This window comes from Belonocnema kinseyi, chromosome 2 (assembly GCF_010883055.1).
Source record: "Belonocnema kinseyi isolate 2016_QV_RU_SX_M_011 chromosome 2, B_treatae_v1, whole genome shotgun sequence".
Taxonomy (NCBI): Eukaryota; Metazoa; Arthropoda; class Insecta; order Hymenoptera; family Cynipidae; genus Belonocnema; species Belonocnema kinseyi.
In genome coordinates, this window is record NC_046658.1 from 123,265,580 (window position 1) to 123,282,140 (window position 16,561).

General features: G+C 27.5%; 1 protein-coding gene across 4 annotated transcripts in view; it reads right to left on the reverse strand.

The window, feature by feature from the left end:
* Window positions 1-16,561, reverse strand: part of LOC117167726 (neurocalcin homolog) — a 377,055-nt gene that overhangs the window by 9,320 nt on the left and 351,174 nt on the right. Inside the window, exon 5 of one of the 4 annotated variants that reach the window (XR_004466426.1) lies at window positions 5,730-6,664. The exons of 1 other annotated variant lie outside the window; for it this stretch is intronic. Coding sequence is in view for 2 of the 3 variants with exons in the window: in XM_033352875.1 (XP_033208766.1) it covers window positions 6,464-6,664 (201 nt within the window). In the remaining variant the exon portion in view is untranslated. Of the gene's footprint in view, window positions 1-1,700; window positions 6,665-16,561 lie in introns of those variants that run through there. 2 more of the 4 variants (XM_033352875.1, XM_033352874.1) reach the window with 2 other exon arrangements.

Sequence of the window (16,561 nt, forward strand, 5' to 3'; positions counted from 1 at the left end):
TGCATATTATCCGCGAGATACTTGCAGATTTGAGTTTGATATAATCATAATTGTTTTGGTGACTTATCTATTAATGAGCACGAGACGAACAGATTTACACCTAGGAAGTACAATAGAGACGGTTGTGTCTCAACTTAGTTAGTAGCGTGAATGGTTATTATTTTGTTTCATTCGCGAACGGAGGTGCAAATAATGAAGATGAGAAATTAAATAAGAAACTAAATATCTAAATTAGAAACTAACCAAGGGAATTTACACTCTTCGGCATTTTTTTTTAATTTGCACTCCTCTAAGTACTAAGTGATAATCAAACTTGTAAAAAAAAACTTCTGGTTAGATTGGGCGGTAGCACTTTGAATTTCTAACCGGATAGTCTAGACTCGATTCCTTTTACCTGCATATAAAAAAAATTACTATTGACTCAAGTTTTTATAAATGTGGGTATTGAATTGAAAATATATACATTGAAATCAACCATCAACCCATCACTCTAATTTCAAAATTTTAATATTTTAGTAATAATTAGAAATGTCTTTTATTTATATCCTATTTTTAGGCGATTTTTTACTATTTCTTTATATTTGAATATTTATTTTATTCTTATTATAGAGCAAATTATATATTTTTTGAAACGTGGAAAATAAGGTCGTTTTTTAAATTAATAGAGCGACATTTTTGCATTATTTACGATTATTATTATTAAATATAAAGGGTAAAATGAGTTTTTTTTTTACATTTTACTTTAAAAAATTTTTCACTTTTTTTATAATTTCTCACGCAAAATTTCAAATAAAAAATGATAAAATTATTTCAAATTTTTTAAAAACAAGAAAAAAATTTGTTCTAAAAAAATTCCATTATTATTTTGACTTTTTTGGATTTTTCTGGTTCTATTTTTTTACTTTTTTATTTATTTATTTAAATTTTCAGGAGTGAGAAAAAATGGAGAAAATTTCGTGTCTTAATTTTTTGTAATGATATACCTTTACCATTATTTATTATTTCTTTTTTTTTCAACGGTTTCGAAAAAGTGAAAAAAAGCACAAACTGAAAGAAAAAAAATTTTGAAAATCTCAAAAGTTTGCAAAAAGGTCAAGACTTTGAAAAAAATGTTTCTCCTGAAAAAAATACCACACTGAAAATTTATGTTAAGTAGATAATATTAGTATCTAATATTCCTAAAAAATTGATATGAAAAATGTAGGTCTTTTTGCGAAAAAAATGTTTTTTTTATATTAAAAAAAAAGGAATAGCTTTAAAATTTTTGTTTGTAAATTTTAAAAGAGTACAAAAGAACTGAATAAACTGAATATAGGAAAACCCTAATATTTCAAAAATTGCAAAATTTACACCCGTTTCAAAGTAAATTTGACAAAACAGTAACTTTAGTCCGAAAAATTTTTCTCATTCGGAAAATATATAAATACGTCTCTACTTTAATTTAAAAAAATACGAGTGTCCTCATTTTCCTTGTTGTAAATGTGGTGAAGATTACAAAACCCAATTTTTTCATAGAAAAAAAAAATGGTAAATGAAACATGAAAAACGAGCAAGCACTGGATAAACTGAAACATAGAAAAGCACTATATTTCAAAAAAGGCAAAAATAGCAAGGTTTGGAAAGTAAAATAAAAAAATCCTTTTATTTCTCAAATTTTGAAATATTCGTTAAAAAAATTAAAAGTGATAAAGATTGAAAACCCCAATTTTTCATAGAAAAAATGGATAAAAATCAATATTTTGGTTCTATTTAAATAAATAAGTTTATTAATTGCAATAAAAAAATAGACAACAAATTCAAGATCAAATAGCTAGCGCCTGATCTAACCGAGGCTCGTAATATTCTTTTTGGCTTGATTTAAATGATTTGAATAGTCATTTACCATTTTTTTGAAATTGCCAAAATATGCAGGTACGAGGAATCGAGTCCAGATTTTCCGGTTGAAAACTCAAAGCGTTGCCGCCTGATCCAACCGAGACTCGAAAGTCTCTTTTTGGCTCGACTTGAATCATTTCATTAGTCATTTACAATTTTTTTAAATTGACAATAAATGCAGGCAGGAGGAATCAAGTTCAAATTTTTCTGCTAAAAACTCAGAGCGTTGCCGCCTGATCTAATCGGGAGTTTAAAAAACTTACCAATCTCGTTCCATGTATCGTGTGTGGCTTTTTTAAAAGTCATTTTTAACTAGAATTATTGGAAGAAGTATGCATAATTTAAAAAATTCCGAATGCTGCAGGTTCCCCTTGTAAAATTAAAACGTCAGACGCTACTTTCTTTTTCCCGGAGGAGAGGAAGAAAGAAAGGAACCTTTTGTTTTATTACTTGGAAATAAGGATAAATCCACTCTGTTATCACACGCAAACGCAAATAAAAATCTAGGTTCTCGCTAAATCATCTCTAGAGTCGATTTAATAAATTTGTAACCAATATCAATGATTCGCCGCAGAGGCTCATTTCCTTTGCAGTCAACATCCGGACCTATTCGAGTTACAATGACGCACCTATTTTTACTCTTTTATGATAATTCCGCGAGACGAATACGCGCCACGGTTCAAATTCGCTACACGCACACTTGGCGATCTCACTTGTTCAGATTCAGTTTCATTCCCATATTCATGTTCTAATTTTCATTCACACGCACGCAGAATTCTACACATCTATTCGCGAAAATATAAATCTCTAAAATCGCACGAATCGCGAGCCACCGATTGCCACGAACGAAGCTTGCACCTCTGTGTCAAAGCCACCGAAATACCGAGGGTCAGTTCTTCGCTTCTTTGTACTTATGAATTCGACCTTAAAAATCATCCAGATCAGGCCTGTCCAGCGAGGAGAAATTTCAGAAATTTGAGTCGAAAGGATATTTTGATATATTGGCCAAACTTATAATTTTTTCGCCCTAAGCGAGTTACTTAATTTGAACATTTAAACACAACATATTAAATGGCGGTCCTGCGGACTTAACCTTACAAGCCATTGGTCGATACAATGGCGTCCGAAAAGTGTCTCAAATGCTCCTTGTCGGTCGCCATTGTATTCATAAATGAATTTTAAGGTTAAGTCCGCAGGACCGCCACCTGTTATATTTTGCTTTAATTGGTAAAGTTTAGTTTTTTCTCGTTCTAAGGTAGTTTCTAAGGGCAAAATATAAACTTTAAATGGCAATATAATAGGTGGCAGTCCTGCAGACTTAAGCTGGCAAATCATTAGTAAATACAATTTCGTCCGACGAGGATCAATTGAGACACTTTTCGTAAGCCATTGTATAGACAATTTATTTTTTAGTGTAAGTCCGCAGGATCACCACCTATTATATTTAGATTTAAATCGTAAAGTTCGCCTTTTAAAAATTACTTACAGCGAAAAAAACTCAAGTTTGACCATTAAAACACAATATAATAGGCGGTTTTCTTGCGGACTTTCCCTAAAAAAATCATTAATAAATATAATGACGGCCAACAAGTTGCATTTGAGAGACTTTTCGGGCGCCATTTTATCGACCAATAGTTTTTGAGGTTTTTCCCGCAGAACCGCTATCTATTATATTGTGTTTTAATGGTCAAACTTGAATTTTTTCTAGCCTGAGGTAGTTTTAAAGCGCGAATCTTAATATTTAAAACAGAATATAATAGGAGGCGGTCCTGAAGAATTGCCCTAAAAAATCGTTGCTCCATAGAATGGGTCCGAAAAGTGTCTCAAATGCTCCTTGTCGGATACCACTGTATACATGAATGATTTTTTAGGTTAAGTCCGCAAGGCCGCCACATATTATAGTATTATGTTTTAAAGTTTAAATTTCGCCCCCTAAAATTACTTTGGGACAGGAAAAAAATTAAAGTTTGACCAAGAGTTACAAGACATCAAAAGTAAAGGCACTGAATTAGTTTGTAGATCAAATAAATTTTCGAAGATCACTTTTCTAAGAGAATTGGTGGTCGAAATGCAGCATCTAGACTTTGAGTAAATTTCTCCTCGCTGGACAGGCCTGCTCTAGATCGAGGAACTTTTTCCATTTCGGTGATGCGAGTCAGAATTATTTACTTTGACTTTTTCAATATTCAAATCTCAATTACCAGCAAAGAAAATTTTGGTATAATCAAAATTTTTAACCGAAGCTTTAAAAGGGCCTGTAAAACAAAAACTTACTAACTACGCTCCTGTCAAGTGTGTATTGATTACTTGGCAGAATCATGCACACGTTATAAATTGTTTCAAAGGTCGCATAAAATGTCTAAAAAAAACACACTCTAAAAAAACCATTTAAACTAAAGGGTTCAAACAAGAAAATTGACAAAATAAACAAACAAAGCTAAAGTTACTTCGCATAAAAGAAAAAAGTCGATTCCTCTGCAATATTCCGCTAGAAAATCTAAACTAGCCGCCTAGACTATAAAATCGTTTCTTAAAGACGATCAGAAATCCGCGATGTCAGTTGTAAAAATTCTCTTTCTTTTTTTATATCCTGTACCCTAAGGAACCTTGGCGTTATGGAAAGAAAGTTTACTTTGTGATTTTAATTTCAGATTTGCTCTCGCATCATCGATAAGAGCTCGGTGAATTCCGAAAGCGTACAGTTTCACTAAAAATAGGTTTGATTAAAGACATATTCATACATGTTTTCCGAGATTCTTGAAGCGACTAAATAAAGTTCGAGTCTTTTTACTGGCCTTCGAATATGCGGAGCTTTCGAGACACCTTTAAAAAAAGAAGGACCACGATCTGCATAAAGCGAGGTCGAAACTCGCCCGGATCGAGAATAAAAAATAAATCATTCATTCGATCGAGGCAGGTTCGAAATTTTTTCTTTTAGTTTAATACTCACGCGATAAAGAATCAGAGATTGGAGGAAAAAATCTTCAAAAAGTCCTTAAATTGTAAGGCAGAGAGTGACCTAAAAAAAATATTTAAAGGATCTCGGATTGAAAATTTTACTGTTAGATTAGGTGATAGCGCTTCGGGTTTGTAACTAGAATATCCGGTCTCAATTCCAGCTACTGGAATTTTTTTTCACTTCAGAGGGCAAGACTCCCCCCATTTTTTTAAGTTCCTGGAGAGAGAAATTCCATGTTTATTTCAAATCGGTCAAAAGTTCAGTTTTCAGGAAAATGGGAAAAACATAGAAAATATATTTTCTATGTCGAAAAAAGAACGGTTAAAGTGAATATTTTGCTTAATTTAAATAAATTTATTAGTCAATTGCAATAAAAAAAAAATCCCGGCGACAGGAATCGAGCCCGGACTTTTCGGCTACATATTTCAAGTTTAAATTAAATTGAAAATTAAAAAACTATCTGCATTTAAAAAGATCCTTTAAATTCCTTGTCTTTCTCTAAACCTCTGGATTTGTAACCAATTAAGAACGTAAATTGTTGAAGGAAGCCAGTAAAACTGTTCTCCGAAATAATTCCTCAATCACTTATTTTTCTCGCGTGATCATGATTCTGGATTCTACACGAATCGTAAAAAATGAACCCAAGTAGTCGCGTGTTGCGCGCAGAAACAATGTAAAGTTCGATACAAAGTACGCGAGTTTGCGACACAGAACTAAATTTAACATCGTTGTAAATGTATCACAGACTATTAATAAAAAAACGGTGTTAGAAGCAGACGAAAACGCCCACGAGGCGCTAATTCAAATTAACAATTAGAATGTCAGGCGCGACTACCTTAGGTTGCAAACTCAAAATTGATACTTTATTTTCATACTTAAGAGGAAATCGCCTTACGCAGAATTGGGTCGGTCCGAAAAGAATTTTTGAAGTTCACTGAGTTTTTCTTGAAAACAAGACGGAGCGACTGGAACAGTCTCAACGAATAGCTTGCGGTCTGCGCAAGGTCCTGGATACCGTATTCGGTTTCCGGCACAACGATACCTTATTTATGATTTTTTCCATTTCCACGAAGCCAGAAAGGTTGCAGAAGAATCTCCCGCGATCCAGGTTTCGATCAAACAAATTGGAAAATTCAGAATTGTTAATCGAGACCTGGCAGTCTTTGCTAGGTTTGTATCCTGTGAATACTTAAACTATAATCTCAAGGACGTTGTTGATGAAACTTGACGAGCTTAACGAACTTGAACTCTGGCTAATGATTATCTAAGCCAGGCCTATCTAACGAGGTGAAATTCAAGGAGATTTTCGTGAGATGTGCGTCGCCGGCGACGCACATCTTGCTACATCTCCTTGTAAGCGTGAAGATCAGAATAAATAATGGGGAGGATGTTAAGCTCGATGAAAATAAATAAATTGTGGTGTTCTGGTATTGAGATGAAAACCGAAAAGGGATCAACAACGTCTTTTGAGGAATTAGCTCTATTTTGATCGTTGTGGCACTGGATGACTACTCTAGGGCTCATGAGATTCCTCTGCAGCCTCTGGAATTTTGTGGATCATGCCTCGCGTCGTTGAATTGGATGCCGATTTGAAATCGCTCACAGCATAGAATTCGGTTGCCCAGGGTCTCACTGAGCTTGTGCACTAGGATCGCACTGCAACAGTCGCACTATAGACGGGTCGCTCTTTGCGCCTTCAATAAACTCCTCCAAAGACAACTTGCCGTCCTTGTTCTTGTCCATTTGCCGGAAGATCTTATCCGTCCTTTTCTCTGGCGTCGATTCGTCTTCAGGCATTTTCATCACGGTGCCAACCATTTTGTAGATAGCCTGCAATTTAGACAAAACTTCTTGCATGGCAACTTTGTGGTCAGCAGTTTCTTGGCGGAAAAAGGAAATGGATTCTCATTTGGAGCTTAGGTCAGGAAAATCAGTTATTTTTAAAGGAAGAGTGAACAACTGGTTTATTAGTAAAGTTGGAAATAGATTATCAGGCCTCGGACTCATTTGCGATATTCAAAATAGAGTCAATAGTAGCATACGTTTTGAAAAATAGTAGTGAGATAGTATTAATTCAGGGTGGTAGACTAACTTCACATATAAAATGACCTGAATTTTCCCTGACTAATTCACTATAAATTAATATTTAAAAAATCAAAATTCTAATCTCCTCAAATTTATAATATAAAATCTTTTATGAGTGGAACAAAAACAATTTCATATTTTCATTTCATGAATTTTTAATTTCACTTTAAACCTGACAAACTTCTATGAAAAGTATAAGGATTCCAGGTAATTTTTTAAGTCTCAAGATAAATCTATGAGACTTCAAAACAATTCAAGTTTAATTCAAAAGAATCTTAACACACTGGAAAAGATTTTTAAATACAAGTGAAGTGAATTTAGTAGAATTGAAAAGAAAGCTGAAGAATTAGATGAGATGCATAAAGATTCATGGTGAATTAAAGAAAAATTTTTAAGTTAATTGAAAACATTTCAAGAAGATGAATTAATTTCAGTAAGTTTGAAATGAATTCAGATAAACTTCAAAAAAAAAAAAAAGAATTTGTTAAATGCCTAAGACTTCAAGGTGTGCTTGAAAGAATTCATACAAAAACCAAAAAATCTATTTAATTAATTAAATTAAGTGAATGTAAACGAATTTATTTTAATGAAGAAAATTCAAAAGAATTTTAAAAAGTTTAAAACAATGTAAGATAAAGTAATAAGAATTCAGGACGAATTCCAACAGAATTCAAAAGACATTCAAAAAATATTTGAAAATCTCTTTAAACTTTGATAAGAAAAAATTTCTGTACATTTTAAAAATACCCTAAAGTCTTTTAAAAAATTTGAAATCAGTAGAAATTATTGATATCTACTGGAAATACCATAATAAATTTAAAATCTATTGACAATTTTCGGAATCTTTTATTTAAAATAAAATCCTTTAGAATTAGTTCAAATTATTGAATTTTTCTTAAATAAACGAAGCTTTTTGAAATCCTTTTCAGTCTTTTGGATTCTTTTAGAGCTCTTGAGGATTCCATGGAATTTATTTAAATATCCTTCAATTTTTTTAACTCTTTGAAATCACTTCAAATTATTGAAATCAGCTAACGATTCTTCAGAAAGTTTGAAAATACACGAAACCTTTACAAAAAATTTAATTTCTAAAAAACTCTATGGAATATCTATTAATTAGATAAATTACTTTTAATATTTTGAAATCTTTTTAATACCTTCAAAAATTCTTTGAAAACTCTTTAAATTTTTTTAATGAGTTGAAAATTCCCTTTTATCTTTTAAAATATCGTTAAACTTTCAAACTATTTAAAACCTTTTAAAGTCCCTTGAAACTTTTGCAGCTCTTAAAATACGTTTGAATTTGAGAAATAACTTTTTTTTTTAATCTTTTAGAATCACTTTGAACTGTTCAAATATTTTAGAATCACTTTTAATTGTTTAAATCTATTCAAAATATCTTGGAATCTTTTAAAATACCCTAAAATATTTAAAATCCTTTGCAAATTTTTTGAATCGCTTTATAATCTTTGAAAACTTTTCAAATTTATTCCTTACATTGAAATTCATTAAAAATAGAATAATATATTTTTAATCCTTTAAAATCTTTTGAAATCCCTGAAAATTTTATAATGCTCTTGAAAATACCTCGGAATATTTGGAATCCCTTTAAATGATTTAAATCTATTCAACATTCCTTGGAATACTTTGAAACACTAAAATATTTCAAATCCTCTGAAATCCTTTAAAATCCCTTGCAAATTTGTAAAGCTCTTGCAAATTCCTTACAATATTTTCTTCCAATCTTGCAAACTTTTCTTCCTCTAAAATATTTCTAAAGAATTCTAAAAAATTCAGAAAAAGGTGTAGATTTAGGTTCAATAGTGATTGACCCGTGGGTTAATTTATTGAAAGAAAAGTGACTAAACTCAATAGTGATCTCTTTATTCTAGAGAAGCTGACACTTATCTTTTATATACATTGATTTTTAATACTTTCAATCTCAAATCAATACAATAATTTCAGTACAATTTCTACGATTAAATTCGAAACTAAACCATTTTTAGTGTTTCAATTTATGCTTATTTAATTTTTAACGTTTCAAATTTAATTTTTTTCAATTTTGAATGTGATTAAATAAAATTCTAGATTTGTAAAAGCTTTTAATTTTAATAATAATCAATTTCAAATAGATCAATAATATTAGGGGAATATTAGTTTGTTCCTTTTTTCTATCATTTAATTTTTAATTATTGAATCAGTCTGTTGTTAAAAAAAGGTTAAAACATAGTCTTTAAAATCATTTGAAATCCCCTAAAATTATTCAAATTACTGAAAAAATTAAAAATCTTAAGTAACCCGATAAAAATCGAACAAAATTGCGTAAAACATCTTAAAATCTGTAATAACTTTCAAAATTTTTTTAAAATGATGAATTTTTGGAAATCCTCTCAAATTGCACAAATCTCTTAAAGTCTACATAAGTTCCCTAGAATGTTATGCAATCTTATAATTTTTTTTAAAATCCTATGAATCCTTTATATATTGCAAAATTTCTTCAAACCTTCAAAAATTTTAAACTTTCTGAAATATTGCGCAAATCATTTGAAATTCCTTAGAAAATTTGAAATCCTTAAAAGTATCCTACCAACTTACTAAAATGATTGAAATCTCATAAAATTTCTTGGAATCTTTAAAAATACACTATATTCTTATAAATTAAAAAAAATTGTAAAGATCCTTAAATCTTGTAAAATACATTGAAATCTTTCAAATCCTTCGAAATCCATTGCATTTTTCTTAATCAGTACTTTGAAAGTACTTTGAATATTCTAAAAGTTTTAAGATCCTACAAAGTCCCACGAAAAATATTGTTACATTTTTAAAATAAAGTCGTGAGTCCGAGCCCTGTCTTCTTTTAAACAGGAAGTATTCTGAAAATCCTAGAAAATTTGATTTCATAATTAAGAAAAAAAATTTTTTGTTTCAAAGTGTAATCGCAAAATTAGTATCTAAATTACCTGGCTTATGGATATCACATTTTACCCGTATTTTCAAATGAGATTAAAATGCCTGATTTTGTAATTCTTGAGGCACCCAACAAATTTCCAAATTTTTAATACCAGGTTACAAAAAAATAGTTTTTAAACGACTGGAGTGAAAAATTCAATTTTCTTTAGTTTTCTCCATCTTAAAGCAGTATCAGCAAATTTGATTTTGCTCTTTGAATCATACAAACTCACTCTGAATTTCAGAGACTCTGATCAAACGATTTGTAAGTTCTCAAATAGATAACATCCTTATAGTATAATTTCGTTTTCGAAATGTCCTGATATTTCTGACTTCAAGTATTTTTCTATCTGCAAGGATCCTTTGTAAATAAAGTTAAAATTTATCACTGAAAAGAATTATTGTAACTCTAATAAGAAGAAGTTATTTTCTGTTAAATAAAAACTTTAAGAGTAAAATTATTTCTACTATTGAAATATTTCGAGTCATAATAATTTACTTTGTATTTAAGAAAATAATGTTAGATAGAATTTTTATAAAATATTTACATAATTTCTCTTCAATTTCCATAGGATTTCTTTTTGATTGTTATAATCACATTTTCTAAAAGTTTATATTTGGAAAAAAATGTAAATTTCTTAGAGTGATTAGCATTTTTGTCAGGCTCATAAAAATTAAAAGTGCTAATTCTAAAAAGTAATATGAAAGTAAGGGTATCGTGGAAAACCTATGTACGTGTCATTTTTTCAACGTTCATTTTTAATGACCTGCGCGGTAAAATTAAAACATTAAAATTATATAATAAACTATTCTAAATATTATACGCGTTTTTTGTTGCTAATTTTCTCTGAAAAATAGTATTTTTAAAAAAGAATCATTATAAAAATATAAGTGGTAAAAATTGTTAGTTTTTTTCGTTTTTTTAATTGGAAATTGGCATTTATAAACAAAAATTATTATCAAGATTCTCCATTTTAACAAGTTTAGGTTATGTTAGCGTTTTACCTCGATTATTATTTGACAAGATCTAGAATAATTTAATAATTTTTGATTGCGTTAGTATTTTTTCTGGAAACTAGTATTTTTAATAAAAGAAAATGTACAAAAAAAATTCACAATTTTTTTTAAATATTAGTTCATATTAGCTTTTAACAACAAAAATGGTTATTTTGAAATAAAAATCATTAAATATGGAACAAGAATTACAAATTTTGAAGAGTTTCGGGTTATATTACCGCTTTTCACAGAAAATCTATTTTTTGTCAATAAAAATCGTTAGATTTTTAAGCTTCATATATATTTTTTTAATTTTAGGTTACGCTACCGTTTCAAACCAAAAGTTGGTACGCCAATACAAAAATAATTAGAATTTAAATATTTAGAATTTTTTATGATTTTTGTTGTTTTAGAGTTTTTCGTCAAAAATTAATATTTTCAATTCAAGAAACTAAATTTGAACGAAGATTCGCAACTTTTAGTAATTTAAAGTTTTTTAGCGTTTTACATAAAAATTGGTATTTAACATGATCAAATTGGTATGCTTAAAACAAAATCATTATCTTTCGAATAATATTTGCATTTTTTTAAACAATTTCAGGTTAATATTGACACTTTTTACAGGAATTTGGTTATTTTAAGATATTTGCTTGAAGAAAATGTTAAAATAATATTTTGGAACAATTTCAGGTTACGGTGACGTTTTACATTAAAAATTGGCGACCTTAAGTACAAATTATTATAATTTGAACAAGATTTAGAATATTTTAACAATTTTGTATTATGTTAGTTGTTTTACTTGTAAATTGTTATTTTCAGTCTAAAAAATATAATTTAGTTTTTTTCATCGAAATTAGTATATTTACTAATAATCTTCTATTATTTTTTAGATTAATCTTTTTTATTTGGATTATCATTCAGTCATTAAATTTACAATGTTTTATTTTGAACGTCTTTCAAACCGAAAATCGCCACATTCAATCAAAAATCATTGGTTTTCAAAAAAACTTTTTTTAAACAATTTTACGTTATACTCGCGTTATTCACGTCAGTGTAAATTTAAAAAAATATTTACAATTTCGAAACAAGTTTAGGTTAGGTTAACATTTTTTATTGAAAATGGGATATTTTAAACAAACAATATTAGGTTCAGAACAAAATTTACAATCTTACATAATTGTTTGTTATGTTAGTGTTTTTCGTCCAAGATTGATATAGTTTATAAAAAATCATTACATTTCAAAAAATATTTAGAATTTTGTGTAATAATGGGTTAATTTTTTTTCTAATTTTCATTAATTGCTATTTTAGTAGTAGATACTGTGAAATACAACCATTCGATATTAACATTAATTTTATATTTTTATTTAAAAATCGCGCTAGAAAAAAGAAAATAATCACGCGCTCATTTGTTTTCTAGTTATTTAAACTATTTGTTTAAATATCCACAATACCAAAAAACTAATTTGTTGTATACTGTAAATATTAATTCTATACCATGTAATTGTTTATTTATACTACCTCACCACCTGAGTCCAAAAAAATAGTGAATCGTATAGAATTTATATAATTTTTTAGCAAAATCGAATCGAGATATTAGTATTTCCATGTCTCGCATTTTTAAACAATTTATTTAAATAAACGTATAGCAAATTTTTACTTACATTCTTTATATTATCACTTAGTTTTTGCACTATTTTTTTTTGCAATTATTTGATGAAAAAATAATTTTTTTGAAGGTTTGAGAAACTGAATTTTATATGAAGAATTTTATTAAATTAATTTTTCACTTTTAATTCTTCTATTTGTCTTATTACATGTTTCTCGCGCTTAAATCATATATGTATTTTACGTTAATTACAGTGTTAAATAGCAATTTTTTAGATGAAAAATTTTCATTCCACTTACATGGTTATGACCGCGAACAAACTTTTATGAGCATTTTCTCAGAAAATATTAATTTTTACCCACTTGTTTTCTATATATCTGTAGGGATCCATAAAATCTTGAAATAACTTTCACATTTTTTTTCAATCATTCTAATTTAAAAAATGTTTTTTTGTGCTCTGGAAATTTTGTTCTTGTCACTTACACGATTTTACCATGACACCCATCAGTAAAATGCTTTTTTTGCAAATTTTAAATTTAATATAAATTTTTTTAGAAAAGTGCCCTTAAAAATTAAAAACATAACAAATTCCGTTAAGGAATTTATATTTTGGGGGCTCAAATATATTATTTTTCTACATAAGGGATGACAAACGAATCTTTTTTTAAACAAAAAACTACCTTGATGAACATAAGGCTCCTTAAATATTTACGCGAATTATTAAAAAAAATTAAATTTTTTTTTAACTTGAAATTTTTTGAAAATTACTAAAATTGTGTAAATTTGTAGAAAAGACACTTTTTTATAATATAAAATAATATTTTCGAAATAGCAAGTCTTTTTTTAAAACATTCTTAGTTTTGTGTCATAAAGAAGCTAAAATCATAAAAATGTACAAAATATATTCTTACCAAGTTTGGAAATATCTAAATTTGATTGCAAAATTAACGAAAAACTGTACCAAATTTGTAACTAAATTTCCTAAAATTTTATTATGAAATGATGAAATTGTGACAGAATTTTTGTAAATTAACCTTAAATTACAGAAAACAAGTTTTATAATTTTCTATGGCATGTAAAGGCTAAATCACGCAATCGTATCTAACAATTACGAAACCCTGTAACTGAATTTCCCCAAAATTGTCTTAAATTTAGGAAACTGGTAACTTAATTTTCTAAAATTTGTTGAAATATTTCAAAATTTATCATGGAGGTGCTATAATTTTGCGTAAAACAACAATGTTCAATGTGGAAAATTACCGAAAATATAATCACCATATCAGAAAATTTGCAGAAAATGAAATTTTCCAAAATTTTAAATTAAAGAAACAAAAAAAATTGTATTAACGAAATTGAAATATTCCGAAAGTAAAAGGTAATAAAATTATAAAAATTCTAATATCACTAATTGACAAGATTATATTTCCGTAATGCAAAAATCCAAAAATTTCTGAAATATATAAATTCACCAAATTCCAAATCCGCGATTTTGCATTACTATTTTATTTTATAGATATAAGTGCATTTTTTAAGATGTTAAAAAACTATTTTGAATAAAAATCAATGTAAAATAGAATATTATTCTAACATATACAAAATAAAAAATTGTAATATTTTTTGTCGGGAATTCACTAATTTACAAAATTTATGAAGTTCCTGAAGTGGAAATTTCAAATGTTTTAAAATTCTGGTTTCAAAATCTCGGAAATTTTTTAATTTGTCTAGTTTGATTAACTTTTACTTTGGAATATTTCAAATTTGTTTCTAAATATTTAAGGTAATTTCATTTCTTCGGTGATATGAACTTTGGAAAATTTTCATTTTATAGATATTTTCTATTTTGGTAAAATTATTTCGACCTATGATGCGTGAAACTATAGAAAATAAATAAAAATACAACATAAAACTATGAAAGTTTCAAAAAAATTAAAATGTGGAAAAATTTATTTTATTTTATGAACAAAAAAATGTACCAATAGAGAAATTGTAGATGTATTGCTATAAATATACACACAAGAAATCAAGAGAAAAATGACACGTGGCATTTTCAAGAAAATACACTTTTGTTAAATGTACGGCATTTTAGTAATTTCAAAGTTTTTTAAAGATTTAAAAAAACTTAGTTAGCACTACCAGCAACCACGAAGAAAATTAAATCATGTCCATTTGTTTTCTCAAGATACAAAATTTTCAAAGAAAACTTTCGTTAATTTTTCATATTTCATGTAAATATAGAAGTAGTTCTACATATGTGAAAAACAATTTTTGTTAACAAAAAAATACTTTCATCATATTTTGCCTTTTCAAATTCATACAACTAAAATTACACTTAAGTTTTTAATATATTTTTTTTCCTTGAAAGCATAAAAAAAACCTATTAAACCTCAAAATTTGACATTTTTTGGAATTCAAAAAATACATAATGAAAAGTAAAAGTAAAAAACCTTTCAACATAAAAGCTTCATAAATGACTTTTATAACTTTTCGGAAAAATATTGGACTCTTATTTAAATTTCCCTTACTTCCAAATCACCAAACTTCCAGATATTACCAAATATGCTGTTACCTTGTTGCAGAAAATATTAAATATTTCTAAAGTTCCTGAACTACAATATATTCCCTTTAAGAATTTCAGACAAAAAGTATCGACTCACTAATCCAATTTTTCATCGTCAACCCATTTCCGGGGAATTCTCTCGTGAATTCCTTTTGGGTTTCTATCAGATCTTTCCAACTTGTTTAATCTTACAATTTCAGGATGTCTACCAATTTTCTCCGACCAAATTCTCAGTTTTTCCAGGTTCTTCGGAAATCATTTGCAATGCTTTCAAATCTTCTTCAATTTTCTCTTAGAATTCATTTTTCAAAATAAAAAATCATTTTATATGTTCACATGAATCTCAAGGAAAATTTTTTATCCTCTTAAAACTCTTAAAAACTCTTAGAACGATACTAGATTTGGCTTGAAATCTTAAAAATTCAAATTTTGTTTACAAGTTTTTTTATAAACTTTTCACAGTTTGAATTATTTTTCAAGAAGTTGCATTTTTACCTAAAAAGATGGAATTTTTACCAAAAAGACGAATTTTCAACGAAATAGTTAAATTTTCAACCATAGAAATGAATTTTCAATTGTAATGATACATAAATAGTTGAATTTTCAAATGAAAAATATTAATTTTCAACCAAAAATGGAATAGTCAAATTTTCAGCTCAAAAAATTAATTTTTAAACAAAACAAAAAAAAAACAAAGTATTTTAGCAAATGTTTGAACTTTCAACATAGTAGTTAAATTTGTCATAAATAGATGATTTTTCAACCGAAACAGTTAACTTTATACAAGTGAGATGAATTTTGAAGAAGAATTTTCAAACTTCTAACCAAAAATGATCAAATTTTAACTTGAAAAGATCGATTTTCAATGTAAGAGACGAATTTTCAACTAAAATCATAAATCTTAAACCAAAAAAATAAATTTTAAATAAGGCTGTTTAACATTCTTTCGAGAATTTGAATTCTCAAAAAAATTTAATTTGCGCTAAGAAGATTGATTTTCTATAAAAAGACGAAGTTTGAACAAAATACATGAACTTTAAAATCAGAAGTTGAACTTCCAACTAAAATGAATAAATTTTAAACCAAAGATGTAAAATCTTAATTTTCAGTAGAAAACATTTTTTTTTCAAAGACAACAAAAAACTATCTTTTAAAAAAATTAATTCTCAATAAAAGATTTAATAGCTGATGAGTGAATCAAAAAATATTTTTATTTTAAATAAACAACATTTTAAGATTCATCATTTCAGGTGGCAGTTATACTACTTTGTTGAAAATTCGTTTTTTTTTTTAAATTAATTTTTTTAATGGACAATTTAACTAATACATTTTTAGTTATACAAACCAAAAAATTAAATTGGGGTTTTAATTTTTTTAAATTAATTATTGTATAATTATAATTTTTATTTTATTTATTATACATATTAATTATTATTATAATTATATAACTATTTAATAATTTTTTAATTTAATTAAAAACCACTTTTTTAAAAAAGATAAACATTCAAATTTATTTTTCTTGTTATCCCGA